The 27,457-nt window shown below is 57.2% G+C and overlaps 1 protein-coding gene across 2 annotated transcripts in view; it reads right to left on the bottom strand.

Annotated features, from left to right (window-relative positions):
- The window catches only part of yipf3 (Yip1 domain family, member 3), a 41,810-nt gene that overhangs the window by 12,651 nt on the left and 1,702 nt on the right, over nt 1-27,457 (bottom strand). For both annotated transcript variants that reach the window (XM_072500268.1, XM_072500267.1), the window contains exons 2-7: nt 18,815-19,015; nt 14,554-14,660; nt 9,619-9,664; nt 8,572-8,664; nt 4,936-5,067; nt 2,346-2,459 (exon numbers count right to left, since the gene is read on the bottom strand). In XM_072500268.1, coding sequence (XP_072356369.1) covers nt 2,346-2,459; nt 4,936-5,067; nt 8,572-8,664; nt 9,619-9,664; nt 14,554-14,660; nt 18,815-19,015 — 693 coding nt within the window. The remainder of the gene's footprint in view (nt 1-2,345; nt 2,460-4,935; nt 5,068-8,571; nt 8,665-9,618; nt 9,665-14,553; nt 14,661-18,814; nt 19,016-27,457) is intronic.

The following is a 27,457-nucleotide window of genomic DNA, read 5'->3' as shown; positions in this document are numbered from 1 at the left end:
CCCCCTCCATCCCAACCAAACTCTCCCAACTAACTACAAAGTAATCAATCCTCGAATACATCTTATAGACGTGTGAAAAGAAGGAACACTCCCTTCCCCCTGGGTTCTGAAAGTGCCATGGATCCACCATACCCACCCATTCCATAAACCCCACCAGCTCCCTTGCCATTCGTACCCTACCCATCGACCTGGGGCTCGATCTGTCGACCCTCGGCTCTAGGACACAGTTAAAATCTCCTCCCATGATCAACTGGTACGTGGCCAAATCTGGGATTGCTGCCAGCAACCCCCTCATAAAACCCACATCATCCCAATTCGGGGTGTACACATTTACCAACACAACCGGTGCCCCTTCCAATTCCCCACTCACAATCACGTATCTCCCACCTGGGTCCCTCACCACCTCCTCACTCACAAATCCCATTTTGTTTGCTCATTAAAATCAACACACCGCTCGATTTCAAATCAAACCCCGAGTGAAAAACCTGCCCGACCCACCCCTTCCTTAACCTAACCTGGTCCTTCACACGGAGGCGTGTCTCCTGCAAAATGACAACCACCCTTACAAGCTCTTGAGGTGCGCAAAGACCCGCGACCTTTTAACCGGCCCATTCAGTCCCTGGACGTTTCACGTTACCAGCCTTACCGGAAGCTTGCCCCTACAATCCCCTCTACCGTGCGTCATCTTCCCCACTTAACTCCTGCCCCTTTAATTCCACTCTGTACCTAGCCCATCCCAGATGGCCCCTTTCTTCGCCCCTGACCATGTCATCTCTCATCCCTTGCCACGTCGCAGAACGCCCCCCCCCCGCTTTTCCCCTTCTTCCCCACCCCTCCCCTCGGCCACCCCTCTTGGCCTTCTCCCCCACCACCTCACTTCCGTTCACCAGCATAACCTGCTAGCGCGACTGCCCCTGCCCAAAGGCACATCCTAATGACCTCCCTCTCCCTCTCCCACTCCTCTCAAAGAAGAAGGCCTCCTGCTGGCCTTACCCTCCCCCACCCAAACAAGGACTTCTCCTGAACTCCAGGTAGCCTTCTCCAAAAGCAAACGAACAGATGTTGAACACAAACAGTCCCATAAAACAGGAGGGGGGATGGGAACGTCCATCCCCACATAAACTTTTCACCCCTACAACTCCTTACAATCTCAACATTGAACAGAACCCCCCCCCCCCCCCTGCCCACAAAAAAAGGCGTAAATCCTCCAATCCCTAAACCCACTTCAAACATGCTCCCGACCATTACATAGTGCCAGCACCCCGGTTCCCAAGCATTGTCCACTCAGTTCTCCCCCAGTTTATGCTCCTTAATGAAGTCTTTGGCCGCTTCTGGGGTCTCAAAATAATACTCCCGGCCTCCAAACGTCACCCATAATTTTGTCGGGTAGAGCACCCCAAACCCGATCTGCCGCAGGTACAGCACCGCCTTGGCCTTGTTGAAACCTGCCCGCCGTTTTGTAAACTCGGCTTCGATGTCCTGATAAATCCGGACGTTATTTCCCTCCCAGTCGCAGCTACACTTCTCCCTGGCCCACCGTAGAATTTTCTCTTTCTCCACAAATTTATGGAGTCTCACAATCACCGCCCGTGGCGGCTCCCCAGCTCTAGGCTTTTGCCTCAGAGACCTATGCGCTCGGTCCACTTCAGGTGCCTTATCTAGCACCCCTTCTGCCACCAGTCCCGGCAGCATCCTCGAGACGAACCTTGTGGCACTCACACCTTCCACTCCTTCAGGCAGGTCCACTATTCACAGGTTCTATCTTCTCGAGGTATTCTCCTGCTCCTCAGACTTTGCCCTCAGCAGTTTACAAAGGTCTCCTAGGAGCCCCACCTCTGCCTCCAGAGCCCCACACGATGGCTGTGGTCCGAGATCACTCCTTCAATCTCCCGAACCTGTGACCCCTGCACCTCCAAACACCTCTCCATCCGCTCCTTGATAAAAGTCATCAGTTGCTGTATCTGGGGCCTGACAGCTTGCCCCTCCCCGCCTGCATGCTGGAAGAGACTGTCTGTGAAGCACAAGACTGTTTCAACTTTCCAGCCAAACCTCTGTGTTTTCTGCCGGGCCTGGTGATCAGAAGACATACCATTCCAGGGGTAAACTACTCCTCTAACATTCACCTACGCCTTTTCATCAAAATTCCACCCGATCTGGGTAGAAAGAGCCCTTTTCTGTGACTTTGAACAGAAACAGCCCTTTATGTGAGCAATCCCTCCATGGTCACAAGCGGAAGTCCATAATCCTTTTTTCTCACAGCTTCTCCAATGTCTCTATATGTAATAGAGACCACAACTCAAGGCTTTTCCGTGAAGTTATTAACCACAGAGGGAAATGTGTCTCACCATCCTGAGCGTGGACAGTCCTCCAATGATGAACCATAGCAGGTAGAAAAGGGAATGGAGGTGAACATTGTAGGTGACGAGCAACACAATGCAGGGTCCAAAAAGGCCATAACCCTGTGAACAAGACAGTAGAGTCAATAATGAGCCAAGTTATGGTCATTCCACAGAAGCTATTGAATCACTGGATACATAATCCATCATTTGAATGTTACATTATCGGATTGTATTGTTTTTGGAAACCAGGTACCGAGAAACAGGCCCTCACTGTGGAGCATTCAATCACCAAGTTGTGTTCAAGGGATAGAATGACAGAATGGTTACAGCACAGAAAGAGGTCATTCGGCCAATCTTGTCTGCATTGACTCTCTGACGGAGCAATTCACAAATTCCACCCCCTGCCTTCTCCCCGTGAGCTTGCAAATCCCTCCTTTTCAGATAATAATCCAATTTCCTCTTGAATGCCTTGATCAAACCTGGCTCCATCACACTCTCAGCCAGTGCATTCAGATCCTTATCCCTCGCTGCAGGAAAAGGTTCCCCCTCATGTTGTCATTGCTTCTTACACCAATTACCTTGAAGCAATGCTCTCCGATTCTCTATTGTTGCATCAACGGAAACAGTTTCTCCACTTCTCTTCTGTCTAGACCCCTCATGATTTTTAATTTTTAAAAAAATTCTCCTCCTTTTTCACATTTTCTTATCCCTCATGATTTTTAATACCAGGCAGCACGGCGACACAGTGGGTTAGCCCTGCTGCCTCACGGCAGAGGTCCCAGGTTTGATCCCGGCTCTGGGTCACTGTCTGTGTGGAGTTTGTACATTCACCCAGTGTTTACGTGGGTTTCACCCCCACACCTCAAAGATGTGCAGGGTAGGTGGATTGGCCACGCTAAATTGCCCCTTAATTGGAAAAAATGAATTGGGTACTCTAAATTTATTTATTTTTTAAAGAAAAAAAATGATTTTGAACCTCCATCAAATCTCCCCTCAGCCACCTCTTCTCCAAGAAAAACTGTCCATACTTTTCCTATCTTCCTACATAACCAAAGTTTCTCATTCCTAATAATAATAACAATCGCTTATTGTCACAAGTAGGTTTCAATGAAGTTACTGTGAAAAGCCACATTCTGGCGCCTGTTCGGGGAGGCAGGTACAGGAATTGAACCTGCGCTGCTGGTCTTGTTCTGCATTACACGCCAGCTGTTTAGCCCACTGTGCTAAACCAGCCCCTAAGCATTCTCATGAATCTTTTCTGTGCCCTCTCTAATACCTTCACACCCTTCCTAAATTGTGATGCTCAGAACTGGAGGTAATTTTCCAGTTGAACCAATGTTTTACACACATTTAACATGTTTTGATACTCTGTGCTTCTATTGATGAAGCCTAGAATGTTGTATGATTTGTAAATCGTGCTCTCGTTCTGTTCTGCTACCTTCAATGATTTACAATGCCCCCCCCCCCCATGAGAATTGTACCCATTTCTTTATATTGTCTCTTCATGTCCTACTACCAAAGTGAACCACTTCACACTTCTCTGCGTTAAATTTCATCTGCCACTCACCCGCCACCCCACCACCCTGTCTATGTTCTTTTGAAGTTCTACACAATCCTCTTCACAGTTCACAAAGCTTCCAAGTTTTGTCCATCAATTTTGAAATTGTGCTGTTCTGTCCTGTTCACAAAAATCAGGATAAATCCAATCTTGACAAATTACTGCCACATCAGTCTTCCCCGAATTATCAAAGTGATGGAAGGTGTCATTAGCATTGCTACCAAATGACATTTACTCAGCACTGAACTGATCACCATTGCTCAATTTGCGTTTTGGCATAATCACTTGAATTCAAACCTTATTACAGCCTTGCTCCAAAAATGAATAGAAGAGCTGAATTTACAGTGACTATACTTGACATCGAGTCACCATTTGACCAAATATGGCGGCTCCAACAATATTCGAGAAGCGTGGCACCATCCAGGACAAAGCAGCCAGCTTGATAGGCGCTCCATCCACCACCTCATAACATTCACACCTTCCACCACTGGCAGCATTGTATGTCTTGGACAAGATGCACTGCAGTAACTCACCAAGCCTCCTTCAACAGTACCTTCCAAACCTGTGACATCTACCACCTAGAAGGAGAAGGGCAGCAAATGGATGTGAACACCATCACCTGGAAATTCCATTCCAAGTCAGTCACCATCCTGTCTTGGAACTAGGTCACTGTTCCTTCATTGTTGCTGGGTCAAACATTTGGAACTTTCTTCCGAACACCACTGTAGCTGTACCTTCATTGTTTAAGAGCATCTTTTCAAGGGCAATTAGGAATTGGTATAATTACACACCTTGACAATGATGTCAACTTGCCATGATCAAAAAGCTTGGCAACATTCACCGTCAATTCTCATGGGGAAACAATCACCTGAATGTGATATCAGAGCGAAGACCCTATCCAGTGAATCAGATCTCAGAAAATGCCACCTCCTTCAGAAGAGATGCAATTATTGGCAAAACAGAATTCTTTACTGATAAACACACAAATGTTATATAGTGTAGTCTGTCCCTGCCTATCCCACCTCGCACAACACTCACCAGCAGTGACAGCATCTGCAGCATTGTAATTTGGGCATTGCACAAATAGCCCAGGAAATAGACAAAGGAGGAGACACCCAGCCAATAACCAAAGCAGGTTCCAATCGCAGTGCCCATCAAAGTGCCCTCTCTCTGTAGGAACATACAGTAGTACACAAGTTAGCAATTTGTAACAATTCAACTTGTTTAAAATTAATCAGCTGAAAGATCTCCTCGCTATTCTTGCTTCCTACCCCGTTTTTGGTATAATTTTCCTTTTTCTTTCTCAGGCTCATGGGATTGTATTAGCTTGAATGGAGGGTTGGTTAACAGCCAGAGTGGGAATAAAGCTCAATATAGGGATGGCACGGTGTAACTGAAAGGATCAATGCTCAGGCCTCAGCTTTTTTATAATCAATATCAAAGGCTTAGATTAGTGTTTTTCAAACCTTTTTTCCGGGGACCCATTTTTACCAACCGGTCGACCTTCGCGACCCACGCCGGCTGACCTGCGCGACCCACCATTTTCTCTTACCTTGTTTGTTGCTGACTGTCATGCAAGAGTGCCTTTAAGAAATGGATGTGTAAGCAATGTACCTTTAAGAAAACTGATGTCAGAGAGTGTGTGGAGCTCAGCTTAGTTCAGCCATTTTGAAGTTTCAGTTTTGAAAAGCGCCTGGCTGTTTTTGCGGAGAGCAGTTTAAAAGTGCCTGGCTGTTTTGCTGTGAGCTGATTAAAAGGAGAAAGCCGGTTTGAGACAGCAGCTTGAGAAGTTCTGGTTTTGAAAAGAGCTGGGTGTGTGTCTGTGTTTTGCAGTGAGCTGGATTTCTGCCATGAAAGGCTATCTCTGGATCATTTGGGTGATTTAAAGTAAAGCCTTTAACCTGATGTGATTCTGTTTAAAAGTGTTAAGTCTCTTGGAAGTTTGAAGGAACATTTTAGGGAATTATTTACTGCTGCAATATTTTCTGAGTTATCTTTGAAGTAAGGGGTGTTAAGAGATCCAATGTTTATTTAAGATGTTAAGTTGAGTTCATGGAATAAACAGTGTTTTGTGTTTAAAAACCCATGTGTCCATAATTGTAATCCCACACCTAGGGAAAAAGCCACGTGCTCGGAAAAGCAACAAATCCATAAAAGGGAGAGGTTGGTTGAACTCCATGATACATTTTGGGGTTCTGAAAACGCCTCGCCCATAACACTGACAAAAATGGAGGAAATGGTTTTGGGTCTGTTTGACCCCAATGGTCCCGAAGGCTGCGATCATATTAAAAAAATGCGGCCGCACTGCACATCCGTCCCCGATCATCGGTATGCATGCGCATAGTTTTGCGCCTGCGCACCGATGATCGGGCATGCATGCGCAGTGCGGCCGAATTTTTAAAATCTGTTCCTGGCCATTTGGAAGGCCGCTTGCAGCTGGCATTATTAAAAGCCGGCTGCTGTGGCTGTTGCGCGCGGATTTGCGCGATCGGGAGCGCCGCGACGGACAGCTCCGCGACCCTCCCGACACCCGCCCGTGACCCACCCACGGGTCGTGCCCCCGAGTTTGACAATGCCTGGCTTAGATAAGGGAAAAGAGTCATCCAGAAAAGGAGTCACCCAGACTCGAAGCATTAGCTCTATTCTCTCTCCACAGATGCTGTCAGACCTGCTGAGATCGTCCAGCATTTTCTTTTTGCTTAGTTAAGGGGCCCGGTAAGGACAACAAAGGTAGTTTTAAGGGATTTGTATTTGTGTTGGTAAACATTAGAAATAAGATATAGTTTTAAGTGGGTTTAATTTAATCTTTCTGTGCCAGGAAGGATAAAACCTACAGTTAGATTCATGCTGGAGAAGGGTGTTTGGATGCGTGGGGGTTGGTTTCAATTTCAACAGTGATTCTACGTTTAGAGAGGGTTCGAGTAAATAGAAGTCAGTAATTGCTCAGCAACAGGTGGCCACTTTCCAGAGGGAAGGTTTTCTTCATTTTTAGTTTTTTCAAAATAAATTTAGAGTACCCAGTTTGTTTTTTTTCAATTAAGGGGCAATTCAGTGTGGCCAATCATCTAACCTGCACATCTTTGGCAGACACGGGGAGAATGTGCAAACTCCACACGGACACTGACCCAGGGCCGGGATTCGAACCCGGGTTCTCAGCGCCACAGTCCCAGTGCTAACCACTATGCCACATGCCGTCCTGGTTTTTAGTTTCAACTGAAGTCAGATCAATTGGAGATAGGTTCTGAATGAGAAGGCAGCTCTCAGCTCTGCTAGAAGCAGTTGGTTTAGAAGGCTAAAGAGGGAACATCTCTCTCAGCCTTGCTAGATGAAAAGTCATACTGCGGAGTAATGGCTAAGAAAACAGATGCCAGAAACCTAAACTCCAGCTAGTTAAGGAAGCTAGAGAAATGAAAAAAAGTTTCCAAGAAGTCTGGAGTTAAAGGAACAAAGGAAATTAGGAGCCAGAACAAATTACTGTTTAGTAAAGTCAGAGTTGTAATTGCATTGGATTGTGAAAGACCAGAAGGATATTTTCGTAGATTATCATAGAATTTACAGTGCAGGAGGCCATTCGGCCCATCGAGTCTGCACCGTCTCTTGGAAAGAGCACTTACCCAAGGTCAACACCTCCACCCTATCCCCACAACCCAGTAACCCCACCCAACACCAAGGGCAAATTTGGACTCTAAGGGCAATTTATCATGGCCAATCCACCTAACCTCATCTTTGGACTGTGGGAGGAAACCGGAGCACCCGGAGGAAACCCACGCACACACGGGGAGGACGTGCAGACTCCGCACAGACAGGAATCGAACCTGGGATCCTGGAGCTGTGAAGCAATTGTGCTATCCACAATGCTACCGTGCTGCCCCTAAATACAAGATATATTTTTCAAAATGAATTTAAAGTACCCAATTCTTCTTTTTCAAATTAAGGGGCAATTTAGCATGGCTAATCCACCTAGCCTGCACATCTTTGGGTTGTGGGGTGAGACCCACACAACACAAGGAGAATGTGCAAACATAGACCGCGACCTGGGGCCGGGATCGAACCCGGGTCCTCAGCGCCATGAGGCATCAGTGCTAATCACTGCACCACCGTGCCGCCTTGAACTCTATCTAATTCCTTCTTGAAATCACACCGTTTTTGCCTCAAATACTTTCCGTGGTAGTGAATTCCACAGACCACTCTCTGGGTAAAGAAATTTCTCCTCACCTCAGTCCTAAAAGGTTTATCCCTTATCCTCAAATTATGAGCCATAATTCTGGACTCCCACCATCGGAAACATTCTTTCTGAATCTACCTTGCTGAATCCTGTTCGAATTTTACAATTTTCAATGCCATCTCCTTTCACTCTTCTAAACTCCAATGAATATAATCCTCACCGATTTAGTCTCTCCTCATATGACAGTCCCACCGTCCCCGGAATCAACCTGGTAAACTTTTGCTGCACTGCTTCCATAGCCAGAACATCCTTTCTTAGGTAAGGACACCAAAACTGCACACAGTACTCCAGGTGTGACCTCACCAATGCCCTGGACAATCGCAGTAAATAGTGACTGTTATGTAGCAAGAAGTACGTTCTGACCACCTGCAACAGTCCTCATCAGTATTACTGCTCACTAGCCACCTGTTGTCAGTCATGTCCTCAAATATAATAAATATAATACTTACAATTACTGTCCCAGATGTTTTCATCCCATGCAGAAGAATGGCCACCAGTGTGAAAACCAGCATCAAGGGGCCATACAGCTCTCCTGCAACTTTCTGTAAGGGAAACAAAGCACAGCAAATACTATTTCAAAACATTATTCTACCAAATTCCAAATAAATTAATGACTTTTTCAAACGGTGGTGTTCAATAAATCCAAACCCCCCCACACTGATACTTATCCAACTATGGGACCAGGACTCAGTCATTCGGCCCTTTATCTCTGACAATCCCTACCCCAGAGGACTGTGGAAGCACAATCATTGAGTCTTTAAAGCAGACCAAGGCAGGCCAGCAGCACAGTTCGATTCCAGCCTCCCCGAACAGGTGCCGGAATGTGGCGACTAGGGGCTTTTCACAGTAACTTCATTTGAAGCCTACTTGTGACAATAAGCGATTTTCATTTCATTACACAAGTCAGAGATCAATAGATTTCTGGGTAAAGATATCAAGAGTTATGGGGAAAATGGCACTGAGGTAGATCATCAGCCATGATCTAGTTGAATGGCTGAGCACGCTCAAGGGGCTGAATGGCGTACTCCCACTCTTAAGTTTCCTTAAGCATGTTCCACCAGTCAACTAAATCAAGGCGGATCTATATCTGAATTTTATCTATTCACCTCGGTTCTGTAACCCTTAATGACATTGTTTAACAAAAACCTAGCAATCTCAGTTTGGACATTTTCAATTTACTCCAGCCTCAACAACTTGTCTGATTGGTCAGGGTTGAGGGAAGGTAGGGAAGGGAGCATGACATAGGAATATGGGACAAAGTTCCAGCTCTCCAATATTCCTGCCCTTCCCCACACCATATTGCAATTGTCTTTTAGATTCATCTGGTTGCATCCTGACCATGCAATTTACTTCTCTGACAAACCTCTGACATGGTTAATTATAGATCTTTTATAAATGAGATAAAATGTTTGCCAGGGTGCCTATCTACATTCTCAACCAGGTAATAGTGGGCAGTTCCAAGAGTGGAATTTACACAGAAGCTAAAGCAGACACACCTGAGGGAAATTGATCATTTGGACTGGAATGAGAGACTCCATCAACCTGGAATGGGGAAAAAAGATATAAGATACAAATCAGATATGTTCAGGTCTGAAACTAGGAATGGCCATTGGTAAATGCCTGATTCTTAATGTATTTGATGTCAGTAGACGACAAGACCGTGATTATTTGTAGCAGGACTTGCAGTATTCAAATTACAGACTCTGATTTCAAAGTCTGAATATTTCCAAGGGCTAAAAACCCTGGGCCAGTGAACAAAACACAAAATACAGAATATGAAAAATATGGAAAGGGGAAAAAAAAGCTTTTCAACTCATTAAGCTCCAATTAATGCATTTTTAAAAAATTAGATATTTTTATTCAAATTTTTACATATTTTCAACAAACACCCCCCCCTTTCAGAAATAAGAAAAAAACAAAGACCACATAAATAAACATCTTATAGCTATGTCACGTATTCTCCCAATATACAAGCCCCCCATTAAATGATAATAACACAGTAGTAAACACAAAGTACCCCCCCCCCCCCCCCCCCCACCGGTTGCTGCTGCTGCTGTCCACCTCTTAAAGCTCCGCTAGAAAGTCTAGGAACGGTTGCCACCACCTGAAGAACCGTTGCACAGACCCTCTCAAGGCAAATTTTACCCTCTCCAATTTAATAAACCCCGCCATGTCACTGATCCAGGTTTCCACGCTTGGGGGCCTCGCATCCTTCCACTGTAGCAGAATCCTCCACTGGGCTACCAGGGACGCAAAGGCCAGAATACCGGCCTCTTTCGCCTCCTGCATTCCCGGCGCACCCGATACCCCAAATAGTGCGAGCCCCCAACTCGGCTTAACACGGGTGTTTACCACCTTAGACACCGTCCTTGCAATGCCCCTCCAGAACCCATCCAGCGCTGGGCACGCCCAGAACATGTGGGCGTGATGTGCTGGGCTCCCCGAACACCTCACACACCTGTCCTCTACTCCAAACAACAGACTCAGCCTTGCCCCAGTCATGTGCGCCCTGTGCAGAACCTTAAATTATATCAGGCTAAGCCTGGCGCAAGAGGAGAAAGAATTTACCCTACCCAGGGCATCCGCCTATGTACCCTCGTCTATCTCCTCCCCCAGCTCCTCCTCCCATTTACCTTTCAGCTCCTCCACCGAGGCCTCCTCCTCCTCCTGCATCTCCTGGTAGATCGCCGAGACCTTGCCTTCTCCAACACACACCCCCGAGAGCACCCTATCCTGGATCCTACGTGCTGGTAGCGGAAATTCCCTCACCTGCCGTCTTACAAACGCCCTTACCTGCATGTACCTGAAGGCATTTTCAGGGGGGAGCCCAAATTTTTCCTCTAACGCCCCAAGGCTCGCAAATGTCCCATCTATAAACAGGTCCCCCATCCTTCTAATACCTGCCCTGTGCCAGCTCAGGAACCCCCCATCCATTCTCCCCGGGACAAACCGATGGTTCTCTCGGATCGGGGATCACACCGAAGCCTCTGCCTCCCCCGTGGCATCTCCACTGCCCCCTGATTTTGAGGGTCGCCGCCACCATGGGACTCGTGATGTACCTTGTCGGCGGGAGCGGCAGCGGTGCCGTCACCAGCGCTCTCAGGCTTGTGCCCACACAGGACGCCATCTCCAGCCTATTCCACGCTGCCCCCACCCCCTCATTACCCACTTGCGTATTATCGCCACATTGGCAGCCCAGTAATATCCACACAGATTAGGCAACGGTAGCCCCCCTCTGTCCCTACTCCGCTCCAGAAACACCCTTCTCACCCTCGGGGTATTTTTCACCCATACAAACCCCATAAAGCTCCTGCTGACCCGATTAAAAAAGGCCTTAGGGATCAGGATAGGGAGGCACTGGAATATAAAAAGGAACCTCAGGAGCACCGTCATCTTCACCGACTGTGCGGAGTCTGCACATCCTCCCAGTGTCTGCGTGTGTTTCCTCCCGGTGCTCCGGTTTCCTCCCACGGTCCAAAGATGTGCAGGTTAGGTGGATTGGCCATGATAAATTGCCCTTAGTGTCCAAATTGCCCTTAGTGTTGGGTGGAGTTACTGGGTTATGGGGATAGGGTAGAGGTGTTGACCTTGGGTCGGGTGCTCTTTCCGGTGCAGACTCGATGGGCCGAATGGCCTCCTTCTGCACTGTAAATTCTATGACTGTACCCTACCCGCCAGGGAGAGTGGCAGCATATCCCACCTTTTAAACTCCTCCTTCATCTGCTCCACCAGCCTCGTCAAGTTGAGCTTGTGTAGGGCCCCCCAGCTCCTTTCTGCCCTCTTCAGTGGAAGCTCGTCTATCCCCCTTCCCCGGTCCCTTGGGTGTATCACGAAGAGCTCACTCTTCCCCACGTTGAGCTTATACCTGGAAAAGTCTCCAAACTCCCTGAGGAACCACATCACCTCCGGCATTCCCCCCCACTGGGTCCGCCACATACAGTAACAGGTCATCGGCATACAATGATACCCGGTGTTCCTCCCCCCAACTCCGCACCAGCCCCCTCCATTTCCTGGACTCCCTCAAAGCCATCGCCAAAGGCTCAATTGCCAATGCAAATAGCAAGGGGAATAGGGGGCACCCCTGCCTCGTGCCCCGGTACAGCCAAAAGTATTCCAACCTCCTCCAATTTGTGGCCACACTCGCCACCGGGGCTTCGTACAGTACCCTAACCCAATTAACGAACCCCTCCCCGAACCAAACCTCCTCAACACTTCCCACAGGTACCCCCACTCCACCCTACCGAAGGCCTTCTCCGCATCCATAGCCGCCACTATCTCCGTTTCCCCCTCCCCTGCAGGCATCATGATTACATTTAGGAGCCTCCGCACATTGGTGTTTAGCTGCCTTCACTTCACGAATCCCGTCTGGTCCTCGTGAATCACCCCCGGGACACAGTCCTCAATTCTGGTAGCCAACACCTTCGCTAACAGCTTTGCATCCACGTTGAGGAGCGAGATTGGCCTATACGACCCACACTGTAAAGGGTCCTTGTCCTGCTTCAAGATCAGCCCTGGACATGGTCGGGGGTAGGACCCCCCCTCCCTCGGCTCATTGGAAAGCCCTCACTAGTAGTGGGCCCAACTTCCTGTAAAATTCCACCGGGAACCCATCTGGCCCGGGTGCCTTCCCCACCTGCATACTCCCCAGCCCCGTAGTCAGCTGCTCCAGCCCTACCGGCGCCCCAAGCCCCACCACCTGCCCCTCCTCTAACCTCGGGAACATCAGTCGGTCCAGAAAACGACGCATCCCCCCTCCCTCCGTCGGGGGCTCAGACCTATACAGCCCCTCATAGAAGTCTCTAAATACCCCATTTATTCCCACCGCACTCCGCACCGTGTTCCCTCCTTTATCCCTAACTCCCCCAATCTCCCTCCCGCTTCTGAAGCTGGTGTGCCAGCACCTGGCTAGCCTTCTCCCCGTATTCATACACCGCCCCTTGCACCTTCCTCCACTGCACATCTGCCTTCTTGGTAGTCAACAGGTCGAACTCGGCCTGGAGGCTTCGTCGCTCCGTGAGTAGTCTCTCCTCGGGGACCTCTGCATACCTCCTATCTACCCTTAAAATCTCCCCCACCAACCTCTCCTTCTTCTCCTTGTGGGCCCTAGTGGAGATTAGCTCTCCCCTAATCACTGCCTTCAGCGCCTCCCAGACCACCCCCACCTGCACCTCCCCATTATCGTTCACCTCAAGGTATCTTTCAATGCACCCCCGGATCCGCCCGCTCACCTCCTCATCCGCCAGCAAACCCACATCCAGGCGCCACAGCGGGCGCTGATCCCCCCCCCCCCTCCCCCTATTATCAAGCTCCCTGCCCCCAGGTCCGGAATCCGGCCCAACATGCGGCGCATAAATCCGGCATCGTCCCAATTCGGGGCATATACATTCACCAAGACCACCCGCACCCCCTGCAGCTTACCATTCACCATCACGTACCTACCTCCATTGTCTGCCGCGATGCTCAGCGCCTCAAACAACACCCGCTTACCCACCAGAATCGCCACCCCTCGATTCTTTGCGTCCAGACCCAAATGAAAAACCTGCCCTACCCACCCCTTTCTCAGCCTAACCTGGTCTGCCCCCCTCAAATGCGTCTCCTGGAGCATGACCACATCTGCCTTCAGTCCCTTCAGGTGCGCGAACACACGGGCCCTCTTGACCGGTCCGTTCAGGCCTCTCACATTCCAAGTTATCAGCCGGATCAGGGGGCTGCCCCCCCCCCCCCCCTTCCCCCTCATCATGCCGATTAGCCATCTCCCTTTCTAGGCCAGCCACGTGCCCGTGCCTCCCGCACTCTCCGTTCCTAGCGGCAGACCCCCGCCCCGACTCTCTCTTCAGGCACCAGCACCCCCTTGGCCAATGCAGCAGCAACCCAGTTCTCTCCCCCCCCCCCAAAGCTAGGTCCCCCCTAGCTGCGTTGCTCCCCCCATAGCACTCCCGTAAGTCAGCTGACTCCTGCTGATGCTCCAATTAATGCATAACTTCAAACAAACTGCAATCGTCTATTTCAGTTCCAATTAATATTACTGTTCCTACATTTCCAGTTACGATGGATTTAGAAAAATCTGAAGTAAGATTTTATGTGGATGGGATACGGATGCAAGTTTAAATTCAGGAGATTTAGGACTGAGGAGTTTTTCCCCCATATAAACAAAGAGGGTTTTGAGGATGTGAATACATCACCAGAGTTAGTGATTGAAATGGACCTCATTTAAGAATGGATAACTAGGTTGCTTTAACAAAAGTGGGATAAAGAGATATCAGCATATGGAATTAAGACAATGGGTTATCTGGAGGGTATAAACCAACAGATAGGGTGGATGAATAGCTTGCATCTCTATTACAATTTCCATGTTCTATTTCTTTCTTTTATTGATCCACATATTTTAGAGAAAAGCTGGAGAACAGTTTCAAACAGAACAGCACACCTACCTGTTCCTGACTTGGATTGGCTCAACATCAAAGTAAGGTCTGAGAATATCAATGTTACCATACAGATTGAAAGCTTTTGATGCCTGCCTCTTGCCTGCCTGCCACACCTGTAAGAGACAATCCAAACTTAGGAGTGGCATATCACTTAATGGATGCCTGTGTCACAAATGAACATGATCGAACACATCACAACACAAAATATTGGCAGCCATTCCCGATTGGGATACTCACAATTGATATTGGGGGGGGGGGGGGGGGGGGGGGCCTTGAGGTAGGGAGTACTCATTTTCTTTGCGGGTCCATAAGGTATACTTGAAGATCGACTTTTTTGTGGTGGGAAAGGCGCTGCTAGCTGGGGTGAGTGAGAGTATTTGACGATTGTGATATCGGACCAGGCTGCACACTGGGTGGATGTGGTTTTGGAGAAGGGGCCAGCCCAGAGGCCAGCGTGGAGGCCAGATGTGGTTTTGATGGCGGACCCAAATTTTTGTACTAAAATGGGTAAGGTGCTCGGCCCAGGACCGCAAGAAACTTCAGAGAGTCTTGAACACCACCCAGTCCATCACTCGAACCTGGATGCCTCCCATCCACTGACTCCATCTACACCTCCCGCTGCCTGGGGAAAGTGGGCAGCATAATCAAAGATCCCTCCCACCCGGCTTACTCACTCTTCCATCGGGCAGGAGATACAGAAGTCGGAGAACACACACAGACTCAAAAACAGCTTCTTCCCCGCTGCTACCAGACTCCTAAACGACCTTCTTATGGACTGACCTCATTAACACTACACCCTGTATGCTTCACCTGATGCCGGTGTTATGGAGTTACATTGGTGTACCTTGTGTTGCCCTATTATGTATTTTCTTTTATTTCCTTTGCTTTTCATTTCTTTAATGATCGGTTGAGCTGCTCGCAGAAAAACACTTTTCACTGTACCTCGGTACACGTGACAATAAACAAATCCAATCCAATTCAGTGTGAGGAGGGGTTCAGATACATGTGGGTGCGGAACTTTGCGAAAAAGGTCTTCCCGAACTTTCCAGTGGCGCCATCCTCTTCATTGCTTTCGGTGATGGGGCTGGGGTCATTTCACCGATTTATAGTAGGATCATGGAGGAGGATAAGGTATCCGTGGAGGGGATTAAGGCCAAGTGGGAGAACGAGCTGGGGATGGCATTGGATAAGAAATTATGGTTTGAGGTGCTGCGGAGGGTTAATGTCTCAACCTCGTGCGCAAGGCTGGAGTTGATTCAATTCAAAGTGGTGCACAGAGCGCATTTAAGGAAGGCGAGGATAATCCGGCTGTTTGAGGGGGTGGACGATAGCTGCGAACAGTTCGGGAGGGGCCCAGCTAATTATGTCCCTATATAAAAGCAAATTACTGCGGATGTTGGAATCTGAAACAAAAGAGAAAATGCTGGAAAATCTCAGCAGGTTTGGCAACATCTGTAGGGAGAGAAAAGAGCGAACGTTTCGAGTCCAGATGACTCTTTGTCAAAGCTAACAGACAGAGAAAGTGGGAAATATTTATACTGTGGAGTGAGAATGAAAGATGAATCATAGCCACAGAAACCCAGGGAAACTGGGTGCTAATGGCCACAGAAACCACGGGAAAGAGTGCTAATGGCAGTCCCCAGAGAGGACAAAAGGTGTGAAAGGTCAAACAGCAGGGAAACTAACATCAGAAGGTGAACTGTAGATGTGGGGGGAGGGGAAGGGGGAAGAAAAGCGGAGAAAGGTGAAGAAAAGGAGGATAAGATCAGAGGGGGGGGGGGGGAATTAAATATATATTAAGAAAGAAAGGGTAAAAGACAGTTAAAATGAAATGAAAACAAATGGGTCGAGGTGGGGTAGAGCTGATCATCTGAAGTTGTTGAATTCGATGTTGAGACCGGAAGGCTGTAGCGTGCCTAACCGGAAGATGAGCTGTTGTTCCTCCAGTTTGCGTTGAGCTTCACTGGAACATTGCAGCAGGCCAAGAACAGACATGTGGGCATGGGAGCAGGGTCTTTTGTTCCTATGTTCTCTCCGAAGTTGGAGAAATTTTGGGGGTAGTTTTTTATCACGTCAGAGGTCCTACACGTAGATTGGGAGCCTGGTCCTCTGGAGGCCATGTTCGGGATATCACACCTGCCGGAGATGCAGACGGTGGTAAGGCAGATGTCTTAACCTTCGCCTCATTGACGGCGCGCAAGAAGATCCTGTTGGGGTGGAAGTCAGCTTCTCTACCTGTGCCTCGGCATGGCTGCGGGACCCATTGGAGTTTGTTTACTTGGAGAAGGTGAAATTTGCTCTGAGAGAGACAGTTGAGGAGTTCCACCAAAGATGGGACTTGTTTATTTTACATTTGGGCAGCACGGTAGCACAAGTGATTAGCACTGTGGCTTCACAGCGCCAGGGTCCCCGGTTCGATTCCCCGCTGGGTCACTGTCTGTGCGGAGTCTGCACGTTCTCCCCGTGTCTGTGTGGGTTTCCTCCGGGTGCTCCGGTTTCCTCCCACTGTCCAAAGACGTGCAGGTTAGGTGGATTGGCCATGATAAATTGCCCTTCGTGACCACAAAAGGTTAGGAGGGGTTACTGAGTTACGGAGATAGGGTGGAGTGAGGGCTTCAGTGGGTTGGTGCAGACGCGATGGGCCGGATGGCCTCCTTCTGCACTATATGTGTTCTATTTTGGGGATCTGGTTGCCATGAAGAGTTGGCAGGGGTGCAGTTTGGGAGGGCAGGCGTTTATGTTTTTAGTTTGAAAAAATGTTAAAAGATTGAAAATTAATTTAAAAAATAAATTTGGAGTACCCAATTCATTTTTTACAATTAAGGGGCAATCTAGCTTGGCCAATCCACCTAATCCACGCATCTTTGGGTTGGGGGGGCGAAACCCACGTAAACACGGGGAGAGTGTGCAAACTCCACACAGTGACCCAGAGCCGGGATCGAACCTGGGACCTCGGCGCCGTGAGGCAGCAGGGCTAACCCACTGCACCACCGTGCTGGCCTAAAATATTGAAAACTTGAATAAAAATATTTTAAAGAAAGAATACATCACAACACATGAGTTTGGAACAGAAATATTGGAAATAGTCAACGGGTCAGACAGCGACTGTGAAGTGCAGTGCCCCAGCAGAGGTTGTCTTCTGGAAATAAACATAGGAGGTGAATACAACACCACACAACACCCATACAGGGTAGGATATTCGTGAATCAGATGGGTTTTTATGACAATCGACAATGGTTTCATTCGACTTTTAATTCCAGATTTTTATTGAATTCAAATTTCACCATCTGCTATGGTGGGATTCGAACCCGGGTCTCCAGAGCATTACCCGGGGTCTCTGGATTACTCGTCCAGTGACAATACCACTGCCCCCCTCAACAGCTTATCACAGGTACGTTGAGTTGTCAATGCCAATCACAGGGCAGCACAGTAGCATAGTGGTTAGCACAATTGCTTCACAGCTCCAGGGTCCCAGGTTCGATTCCCGGCCTGGGTCACTGTCTGTGCGGAGTCTGCACGTTCTCCCCGTGTGTGCGTGGGTTTCCTCCGGGTGCTCCGGTTTCCTCACACAGTCCAAAGATGTGGTTAGGTGGATTGGCCATGCTAAATTGCCCTTAGTGTCCAAAATTGCCCTTAGTGTTGGGTGGGGTTACTGGGTTATGGGGATAGGGTGGAGGTGTTGACCTTGGGTAGGGTGCTCTTTCCAAGAGCCGGAGCAGACTCGATGGGCCGAATGGCCTCCTTCTGCACTGTAAATTCTATGTCTAAGTGCTTGGTGCCAGCAGTTACATATTGATCTTTATTAGTGTCACAAGTAGGCTTTCATTAACACTGCAGTGAAGCTACTGTGAAAATCCCCGAGTCGCCACATTCCGCCACCTGTTCGGGTCACAGAGGGAGAATTTACAATGTCCAATTCACTGAAGCATGTCTTTTGGGACTTGTGGGAGGAAACCAGAACCCCGGAGGAAACCTACACAGGCACGGGGAGAACGTGCAGACTCCGCACAGACAGTGACCCAAGCCGGGAATCGAACTTGGGTCCCTGGAGCTGTGAAGCAACAATGCCAACCACTGTGCCGCCCTTTCAAATCGGACTACTTTCAAATCTGAAAACTACCACTCACAGATGGATCTCCTAATAATTGGTACATGGGTCTCCCCCCAGTCCTGTACAGTAGAAGTGTCTCAAGGAGGACAAAACAAGGTGACTTTACCCCTGAATGAAAATATTAAACCCAACACAAGACAAAACCTTCATCCATACCTGATCTGCTACATCTCGGCCCAGCTGCCCTTTTAACCCCTTCACACCAAGGAAGGCTCCATCATCTTCCTCTGTAGGCACAGGCTCCTCACCAACATCATCTTCCTCTTTCAGTTGCTGATGCATCTCTCCCATATCCTCAAAGCTTGAGCCAGACGTATCGTCCATGTTCTCCATGTCAATCACTGCTGAGCTGCTGGCCTAAAGATTTCCAATTGAAATGTTGAGAATTAGAGTGGATGAAAATTACTGATGGAAGCACCTCAGTGATGGCGGAGTGTGGCTGAGGGCAGCGGAAGGAGAATAGGGGACAGAGAAAGCAACAGTGGGTGGGGCAAATAGAGGAGTTGGTGGGGATCCAGTAAAGGGGAGGGAAAAATAGGGGGCATGTTGGGGATAAGATCAGGGAGATGGGGGAGAAACCAGATTGGAGAAGGAGTAAAAGAGATCGAGCAGAGGGGGAGGGAGAGGTCGAGCAGAGGAGGAGTGAGAGTTTGGGGTGGGGAAGAGATCGGGGAGCTGGGGAAAGCAATCGTGGAGTGGAGCAGTCGCGCAGAAGGGAGAGGCGATCGGGGAGTGGGGGGAGATCGGGGAGGGGGGGGTCGGGGAGTGGGGGAAAATCCGGGGGGGGGGGGGGGAGAGAGATCGGGGAGGGGGGGAGAGATCGGGGAGGGAGGGGGTGAGATCGGGGGGGGGGGGGAGATTGGAGAGGGGGGAGATCGGGCAGCGGGGGGGGGGGAGATCGGGCAGCGGGGGGAGATCGGGCAGCGGGGGAGATCGGGGAGGGGGGAGAGATCGGGGGGGGGAGAGATCGGGGGGGGGGGGGGGGGAGAGATCCGGGGGGGAGATCGGGCAGTGGGGGGAGATCGGGCAGTGGGGGGGAGATCGGGCAGTGGGGGGGGGGGGGAGATCGGGGAGGGGGGGTCGGGGAGTGGGGGAAAATCCAGGGGGGGGGGGAGAGAGAGAGAGATCGGGGAGGGGGGGGAGATCGGGGAGGGGGGAGAGATCGGGGGAGGGGGGGGGAAGAGATCGGGGAGGGGGGGGAAGAGATCGGGGGGGGGGGGGGAGATCGGGCAGCGGGGGGGGAGATCGGGCAGCGGGGGGGGGGGGGAGATCGGGCAGCGGGGGGGGGGGGGGAGATCGGTCAGCGGGGGGGGGGGGGGAGAGCGGGCAGCGGGGGAGATCGGGCAGCGGGGGGAGATCGGGCAGCGGGGGGAGATCGGGCAGCGGGGGGAGATCGGGCAGCGGGGGGAGATCGGGCAGCGGGGGGAGATCGGGCAGCGGGGGGAAGAGATCGGGGGGGGGGGGAGATCGGGCAGCGGGGGGGGGGAGATCGGGCAACGGGGGGAGATCGGGCGGCGGGGGGAGATCGGGCGGCGGGGGGAGATCGGGCGGCGGGGGGGAGATCGGGCGGCGGGGGGAGATCGGGCGGCGGGGGGAGATCGGGCGGCGGGGGGAGATCGGGCGGCGGGGTGGGGGAGATCGGGCGGCGGGGGGGCGATCGGGCGGCGATCGGGGGGCGACGGGGGGCGATCGGGCGGCGGGGGGGGCGATCGGGCGGCGATCGGGCGGCAGGGGGCGATCGGGCGGCGGGGGGCGATCGGGCGGCGGGGGGCGATCGGGCGGCGATCGGGGCGGCGGGGGGGCGATCGGGCGGCGGGGGGCGATCGGGCGGCGATCGGGCGGCTGGGGGCGATCGGGCGGCGATCGGGGGGGCGGGGTGGCGATCGGGCGGCGGGGGGCAATCGGGCGGCGATCGGGTAGCGGGGGGGGGCGATCGGGCGGCGGGGGGGCGATCGGGCGGCGGGGGGGCGATCGGGCGGCGCGATCGGGCGGCGGGGGGAGATCGGGCGGCGGGGGGAGATCGGGCGGCGGGGGGAGATCGGGCGGCGGGGGGAGATCGGGCGGCGGGGGGCGATCGGGCGGCGATCGGGCGGCGGGGGGGGCGATCGGGCGGCGGGGGGCGATCGGGCGGCGATCGGGCGGCTGGGGGCGATCGGGCGGCGATCGGGGGGGCGGGTGGCGATCGGGCGGCGGGGGGCAATCGGGCGGCGATCGGCAGCGGGGGGGGGGGGGGCGATCGGGCGGCGGAGGGGCGATCGGGCGGCGGGGGGGCGATCGGGCGGCGCGATCGGGCGCGGCGGGGGCGATCGGGCGGCGGGGGGGAGATCGGGCGGCGGGGGGCGATCGGGCGGCGGGGGGAGATCGGGCGGCGGGGGGAGATCGGGCGGCGGGGGGAGATCGGGCGGCGGGGGGAGATCGGGCGGCGGGGGGAGATCGGGCGGCGGGGGGAGATCGGGCGGCGGGGGGAGATCGGGCGGCGGGGGGAGATCGGGCGGCGGGGGGAGATCGGGCGGCGGGGGGAGATCGGGCGGCGGGGGGAGATCGGGCGGCGGGGGGAGATCGGGCGGCGGGGGGAGATCGGGCGGCGGGGGGAGATCGGGCGGCGGGGGGGGAGATCGGGCGGCGGGGGGGGAGATCGGGCGGCGGGGGGGAGATCGGGCGGCGGGGGGGCGATCGGGCGGCGGGGGGGCGATCGGGCGGCGGGGGGGGGCGATCGGGCGGCGGGGAGCGATCGGGCGGCGATGGGCGATCGGGCGGCGATGGGCGATCGGGCGGCGGGGGGCGATTGGGCGGCGGGGGGCGATCGGGCGGCGGGGGGCGCGATCGGGCGGCGGGGGGCGATCGGGCGGCGGGGGGCGATCGGGCGGCGATCGGGCGGCGGGGGCGATCGGGCGGCGGGGGGCGATCGGGCGGCGGAGGGGCGATCGGGCAGCGGGGGGGGCGATCGGGCAGCGGGGGGGGCGATCGGGCAGCGGGGGGGCGATCGGGCAGCGGGGGGGCGATCGGGCAGCGGGGGGGCGATCGGGCAGCGGGGGGCGATCGGGCAGCGGGGGGCGATCGGGCAGCGGGGGGCGATCGGGCAGCGGGGGGGGGGCGATCGGGCAGCGGGGGGGCGATCGGGCAGCGGGGGGGCGATCGGGCAGCGGGGGGGGCGATCGGGCAGCGGGGGGGCGATCGGGCAGCGGGGGGGGGCGATCGGGCAGCGGGGGGGGCGATCGGGCAGCGGGGGGGCGATCGGGCAGCGGGGGGGCGATCGGGCAGCGGGGGGGCGATCGGGCAGCGGGGGGGCGATCGGGCAGCGGGGGGGCGATCGGGCAGCGGGGGGGGCGATCGGGCAGCGGGGGGGCGATCGGGCAGCGGGGGGGCGATCGGGCAGCGGGGGGGGCGATCGGGCAGCGGGGGGGCGATCGGGCAGCGGGGGGGGCGATCGGGCAGCGGGGGGGCGATCGGGCAGCGGGGGGGCGATCGGGCAGCGGGGGGGCGATCGGGCAGCGGGGGGGGCGATCGGGCAGCGGGGGGGCGATCGGGCAGCGGGGGGGGCGATCGGGCAGCGGGGGGGCGATCGGGCAGCGGGGGGGCGATCGGGCAGCGGGGGGGCGATCGGGCAGCGGGGGGGCGATCGGGGCAGCGGGGGGGGCGATCGGGCAGCGGGGGGGCGATCGGGCAGCGGGGGGGCGATCGGGCAGCGGGGGGGGCGATCGGGCAGCGGGGGGGCGATCGGGCAGCGGGGGGGCGATCGGGCAGCGGGGGGGCGATCGGGCAGCGGGGGGGCGATCGGGCAGCGGGGGGGGGCGATCGGGCAGCGGGGGGGGCGATCGGGCAGCGGGGGGGCGATCGGGCAGCGGGGGGGCGATCGGGCAGCGGGGGGGGCGATCGGGCAGCGGGGGGGCGATCGGGCAGCGGGGGGGCGATCGGGCAGCGGGGGGGCGATCGGGCAGCGGGGGGGGCGATCGGGCAGCGGGGGGGGCGATCGGGCAGCGGGGGGGCGATCGGGCAGCGGGGGGGCGATCGGGCAGCGGGGGGGCGATCGGGCAGCGGGGGGGCGATCGGGCAGCGGGGGGGCGATCGGGCAGCGGGGGGGGCGATCGGGCAGCGGGGGGGCGATCGGGCAGCGGGGGGGCGATCGGGCAGCGGGGGGGCGATCGGGCAGCGGGGGGGGCGATCGGGCAGCGGGGGGGGCGATCGGGCAGCGGGGGGGCGATCGGGCAGCGGCGGGGGGCGATCGGGCAGCGGGGGGGGCGATCGGGCAGCGGGGGGGCGATCGGGCAGCGGGGGGGGCGATCGGGCAGCGGGGGGGCGATCGGGCAGCGGGGGGGCGATCGGGCAGCGGGGGGGGCGATCGGGCAGCGGGGGGGCGATCGGGCAGCGGGGGGGGCGATCGGGCAGCGGGGGGGCGATCGGGCAGCGGGGGGGCGATCGGGCAGCGGGGGGGCGATCGGGCAGCGGGGGGGCGATCGGGCAGCGGGGGGGCGATCGGGCAGCGGGGGGGCGATCGGGCAGCGGGGGGGGCGATCGGGCAGCGGGGGGGGGCGATCGGGCAGCGGGGGGGGCGATCGGGCAGCGGGGGGGCGATCGGGCAGCGGGGGGGCGATCGGGCAGCGGGGGGGCGATCGGGCAGCGGGGGGGCGATCGGGCAGCGGGGGGGGGCGATCGGGCAGCGGGGGGGCGATCGGGCAGCGGGGGGGCGATCGGGCAGCGGGGGGGCGATCGGGCAGCGGGGGGGCGATCGGGCAGCGGGGGGGCGATCGGGCAGCGGGGGGGCGATCGGGCAGCGGGGGGGCGATCGGGCAGCGGGGGGGGCGATCGGGCAGCGGGGGGGGCGATCGGGCAGCGGGGGGGCGATCGGGCAGCGGGGGGGGCGATCGGGCAGCGGGGGGGCGATCGGGCAGCGGGGGGGCGATCGGGCAGCGGGGGGGGCGATCGGGCAGCGGGGGCCGATCGGGCAGCGGGGGCCGATCGGGCAGCGGGGGCCGATCGGGCAGCGGGGGCCGATCGGGCAGCGGGGGCCGATCGGGCAGCGGGGGGGCGATCGGGCAGCGGGGGGCGATCGGGCAGCGGGGGGGCGATCGGGCAGCGGGGGGCGATCGGGCAGCGGGGGGGCGATCGGGCAGCGTGGGGCGATCGGGCGGCGATCGGGCAGCGGGGGGCGATCGGGCAGCGGGGGGCGATCGGGCAGCGGGGGGCGATCGGGCAGCGGGGGGCGATCGGGCAGCGGGGGGCGATCGGGCAGCGGGGGGCGATCGGGCAGCGGGGGGCGATCGGGCAGCGGGGGGCGATCGGGCAGCGGGGGGCGATCGGGCAGCGGGGGGCGATCGGGCAGCGGGGGGGCGATCGGGCAGCGGGGGGGCGATCGGGCAGCGGGGGGCGATCGGGCAGCGGGGGGCGATCGGGCAGCGGGGGGCGATCGGGCAGCGGGGGGCGATCGGGCAGCGGGGGGCGATCGGGCAGCGGGGGGGCGATCGGGCAGCGGGGGGCGATCGGGCAGCGGGGGGGCGATCGGGCAGCGGGGGGCGATCGGGCAGCGGGGGGCGATCGGGCAGCGGGGGGCGATCGGGCAGCGGGGGGCGATCGGGCAGCGGGGGGCGATCGGGCAGCGGGGGAGGGCGGGGGCGATCGGGCAGCGGGGGGCGATCGGGCAGCGGGGGGGCGATCGGGCAGCGGGGGGCGATCGGGCAGCGGGGGGCGATCGGGCAGCGGGGGGCGATCGGGCAGCGGGGGGCGATCGGGCAGCGGGGGGCGATCGGACAGTGGGAGCAGATCGGGCAGTGGGAGCAGATCGGGCAGTGGGAGCAGATCAGGCAGTGGGGCGGTGGGTGATCGGGGAGGGAGGGGGGGAGATCGGGGAGGGACCGGGGAGAGGGAGATCGGGGAGAGGGAGATCGGGAAGGTGGGAGATCGGGGAGGTGGGAGATCGGGGAGGTGGGAGATCGGGGAGGTGGGAGATCGGGGAGGTGGGAGATCGGGGAGGTGGGAGATCGGGGAGGTGGGAGATCGGGGAGGTGGGAGATCGGGGAGGTGGGAGATCGGGGAGGTGGGAGATCGGGGAGGTGGGAGATCGGGGAGGTGGGAGATCGGGGAGGTGTGAGAAAGGGGAGGTGGTAGATCAGGGAGGTGGGAGATCGGGGAGATGGGGGAGGTGGGAGATCGGGGAGGTGGGAGATCGGGGAGGTGGGAGAAAGGGGAGGTGGGGGGAAAGGGGAGGTGGGAGAAAGGGGAGGTGGGAGGAAGGGGAGGTGGGAGAAAGGGGAGGTGGGAGATAGGGAAGATGGAGGAGGGGGGAGATGGGGATCAGAGAGAAGGAGATCGGGGAGAGGGGGTGGGGTCAGTGCGAGATCGGGGGAGGGGAGGGTGGGGCTACGGGGGTGGGGGAGTCAGGCGGGGAGGTGGGAGGTCGGGGAGGTGGGAGATCGGGGAGGTGGGAGATCGGGGAGGTGGGAGATCGGGGAGGTGGGAGATCGGGGAGGTGGGAGATCGGGGAGGTGGGAGATCGGGGAGGTGGGAGATCGGGGAGGTGGGAGATCGGGGAGGTGGGAGATCGGGGAGGTGGGAGATCGGGGAGGTGGGAGATCGGGGAGGTGGGAGAAAGGGGAGGTGGGAGAAAGGGGAGGTGGGAGAAAGGGGAGGTGGGAGAAAGGGGAGGTGGGAGAAAGGGGAGGTGGGAGAAAGGGGAGGTGGGAGAAAGGGGAGGTGGGAGAAAGGGGAGGCGGGAGAAAGGGGAGGCGGGAGAAAGGGGAGGTGGGAGAAAGGGGAGGTGGGAGATAGGGGAGATGGAGGAGGGGGGAGATGGGGATCAGAGAGAAGGAGATCGGGGAGAGGGGGGTGGGGTCGGTGCAAGATCGGGGGAGGGGAGGGTGGGGCTACGGGGGTGGGGGAGTCAGTCGGGGAGGTGGGAGGTCGGGGAGGTGGGAGGTCGGGGAGGTGGGAGGTCGGGGAGGTGGGAGGTCGGGGAGGTGGGAGGTCGGGGAGGTGGGAGGTCGGGGAGGTGGGAGGTCGGGGAGGTGGGAGGTCGGGGAGGGGGGAGGTCGGGGAGGGGGGAGGTCGGGGAGGGGGGAGGTGGGAGGTCGGGGAGGTGTGAGGTCGGGGAGGTGTGAGATCGGGGAGGTGGGAGAAAGGGGAGGTGGGAGAAAGGGGAGGTGGGAGAAAGGGGAGGTGGGAGAAAGGGGAGGTGGGAGAAAGGGGAGGTGGGAGAAAGGGGAGGTGGGAGAAAGGGGAGGTGGGAGAAAGGGGAGGTGGGAGAAAGGGGAGGTGGGAGAAAGGGGAGGTGGGAGAAAGGGGAGGTGGGAGAAAGGGGAGGTGGGAGATAGGGGAGATGGAGGAGGGGGGAGATGGGGATCAGAGAGGAGATCGGGGAGAGGGGGTGGGGTCGGTGCGAGATCGGGGGAGGGGAGGGTGGGGCTACGGGGGTGGGGGAGTCAGTCGGGGAGGTGGGAGGTCGGGGAGGTGGGAGGTCGGGGAGGTGGGAGGTCGGGGAGGTGGGAGGTCGGGGAGGTGGGAGGTCGGGGAGGTGGGAGGTCGGGGAGGTGGGAGGTCGGGGAGGTGGGAGGTCGGGGAGGTGGGAGGTCGGGGAGGTGGGAGGTCGGGGAGGTGGGAGGCCGGGGAGGTGGGAGGCCGGGGAGGTGGGAGGCCGGGGAGGTGGGAGGCCGGGGAGGTGGGAGGCCGGGGAGGTGGGAGGCCGGGGAGGTGGGAGATCGGGGAGGTGGGAGAAAGGGGGAGGTGGGAGAAAGGGGAGGTGGGAGAAAGGGGAGATGGAGGAGGGGGGAGATGGGGATCAGAGAGAAGGAGATCGGGGAGAGGGGGTGGGGTCGGTGTGAGATCGGGGAGGTCGGGGTGAGGGGAGGGTGGGGCTACGGGGGTGGGGGAGTCAGTCTGTTTCCCCGACTTTCTCTGATAATTGTACCTCGAACATTCCCCTCTCCCTCCTCCGCCTTCCCCGGTCCCCGGGGTGGTGCCGGGGCGAGGGTGTGGGGTTCGGGGTGAGGGAGGTCGGGGTGAGGGAGGGGGGGGTCGGGGTGAGGGAGGGGGCGGTCGGGGTGAGGGAGGGGTGGTCGGGGTGAAGGAGGGGGCGGTCGGGGGGAGGGGGCGGTCGGGGTGAGGGGGGGTCGGGGTGAGGAAGGGTGGGGGGGGGGGGGGGGAGTCGGGGTGGGGGAGGTCGTGGTGAGGGAGGGGGGTCGGGGTGAGGGAGGGGGGGTTGGGGCGAGGGTCGGGGTGAGGGGTCGGGGTGAGGGAGGGGGGGTCGGGGAGAGGGAGAAGGGGGGTCGGAGAGAGGGGGTCGGGGAAAGGGAGGGGGGGTCAGGGAGAGGGTGGGTCGGGGAGAGGGAGTCGGGGAGAGGGAGGGGGGGGTCGGGGAGAGGGAGGGGAGGTCGGGGAGAGGGAGGGGGGGGGGTCGGGGAGAGGGGGGGGTCGGGGAGAGGGTTTGGGGAGAGGGAGGGGGGGTCGGGAGAGGGAGGGGGGGTCGGGAGAGAGAGGAGGGGTCGGGGGAGGGGGGGGGTTGGGGAGATGGAGTGGGGGGGTCGGGGAGAGGGAGGTCGGGGGTTGGGGAGAGGGAGTGGGTCAAAGAACAAAGAAAAGTACAGCACAGGAACAGGCCCTTTGGCCCTCCAAGCCCGTGCCGACCATGCTGCCTGACTAAACTACAATCTTCTACACTTCCTGGGTCCGTATCCCTCTATTCTCATCCTATTCATGTATTTGTCAAGATGCCCCTTAAATGTCACTATCGTCCCTGCTCCCACCACCTCCTCCGGTAGCGAGTTCCAGGCACCCACTACCCTCTGCGTAAAAAAACTTGCCTCGTACATC

Source organism: Scyliorhinus torazame, chromosome 4 (assembly GCF_047496885.1).
Source record: "Scyliorhinus torazame isolate Kashiwa2021f chromosome 4, sScyTor2.1, whole genome shotgun sequence".
Classification (NCBI taxonomy): domain Eukaryota; kingdom Metazoa; phylum Chordata; class Chondrichthyes; order Carcharhiniformes; family Scyliorhinidae; genus Scyliorhinus; species Scyliorhinus torazame.
The sequence above is the reverse complement of the archived record's forward strand: the minus strand, read 5'-3'. Positions and strand labels throughout refer to the sequence as shown.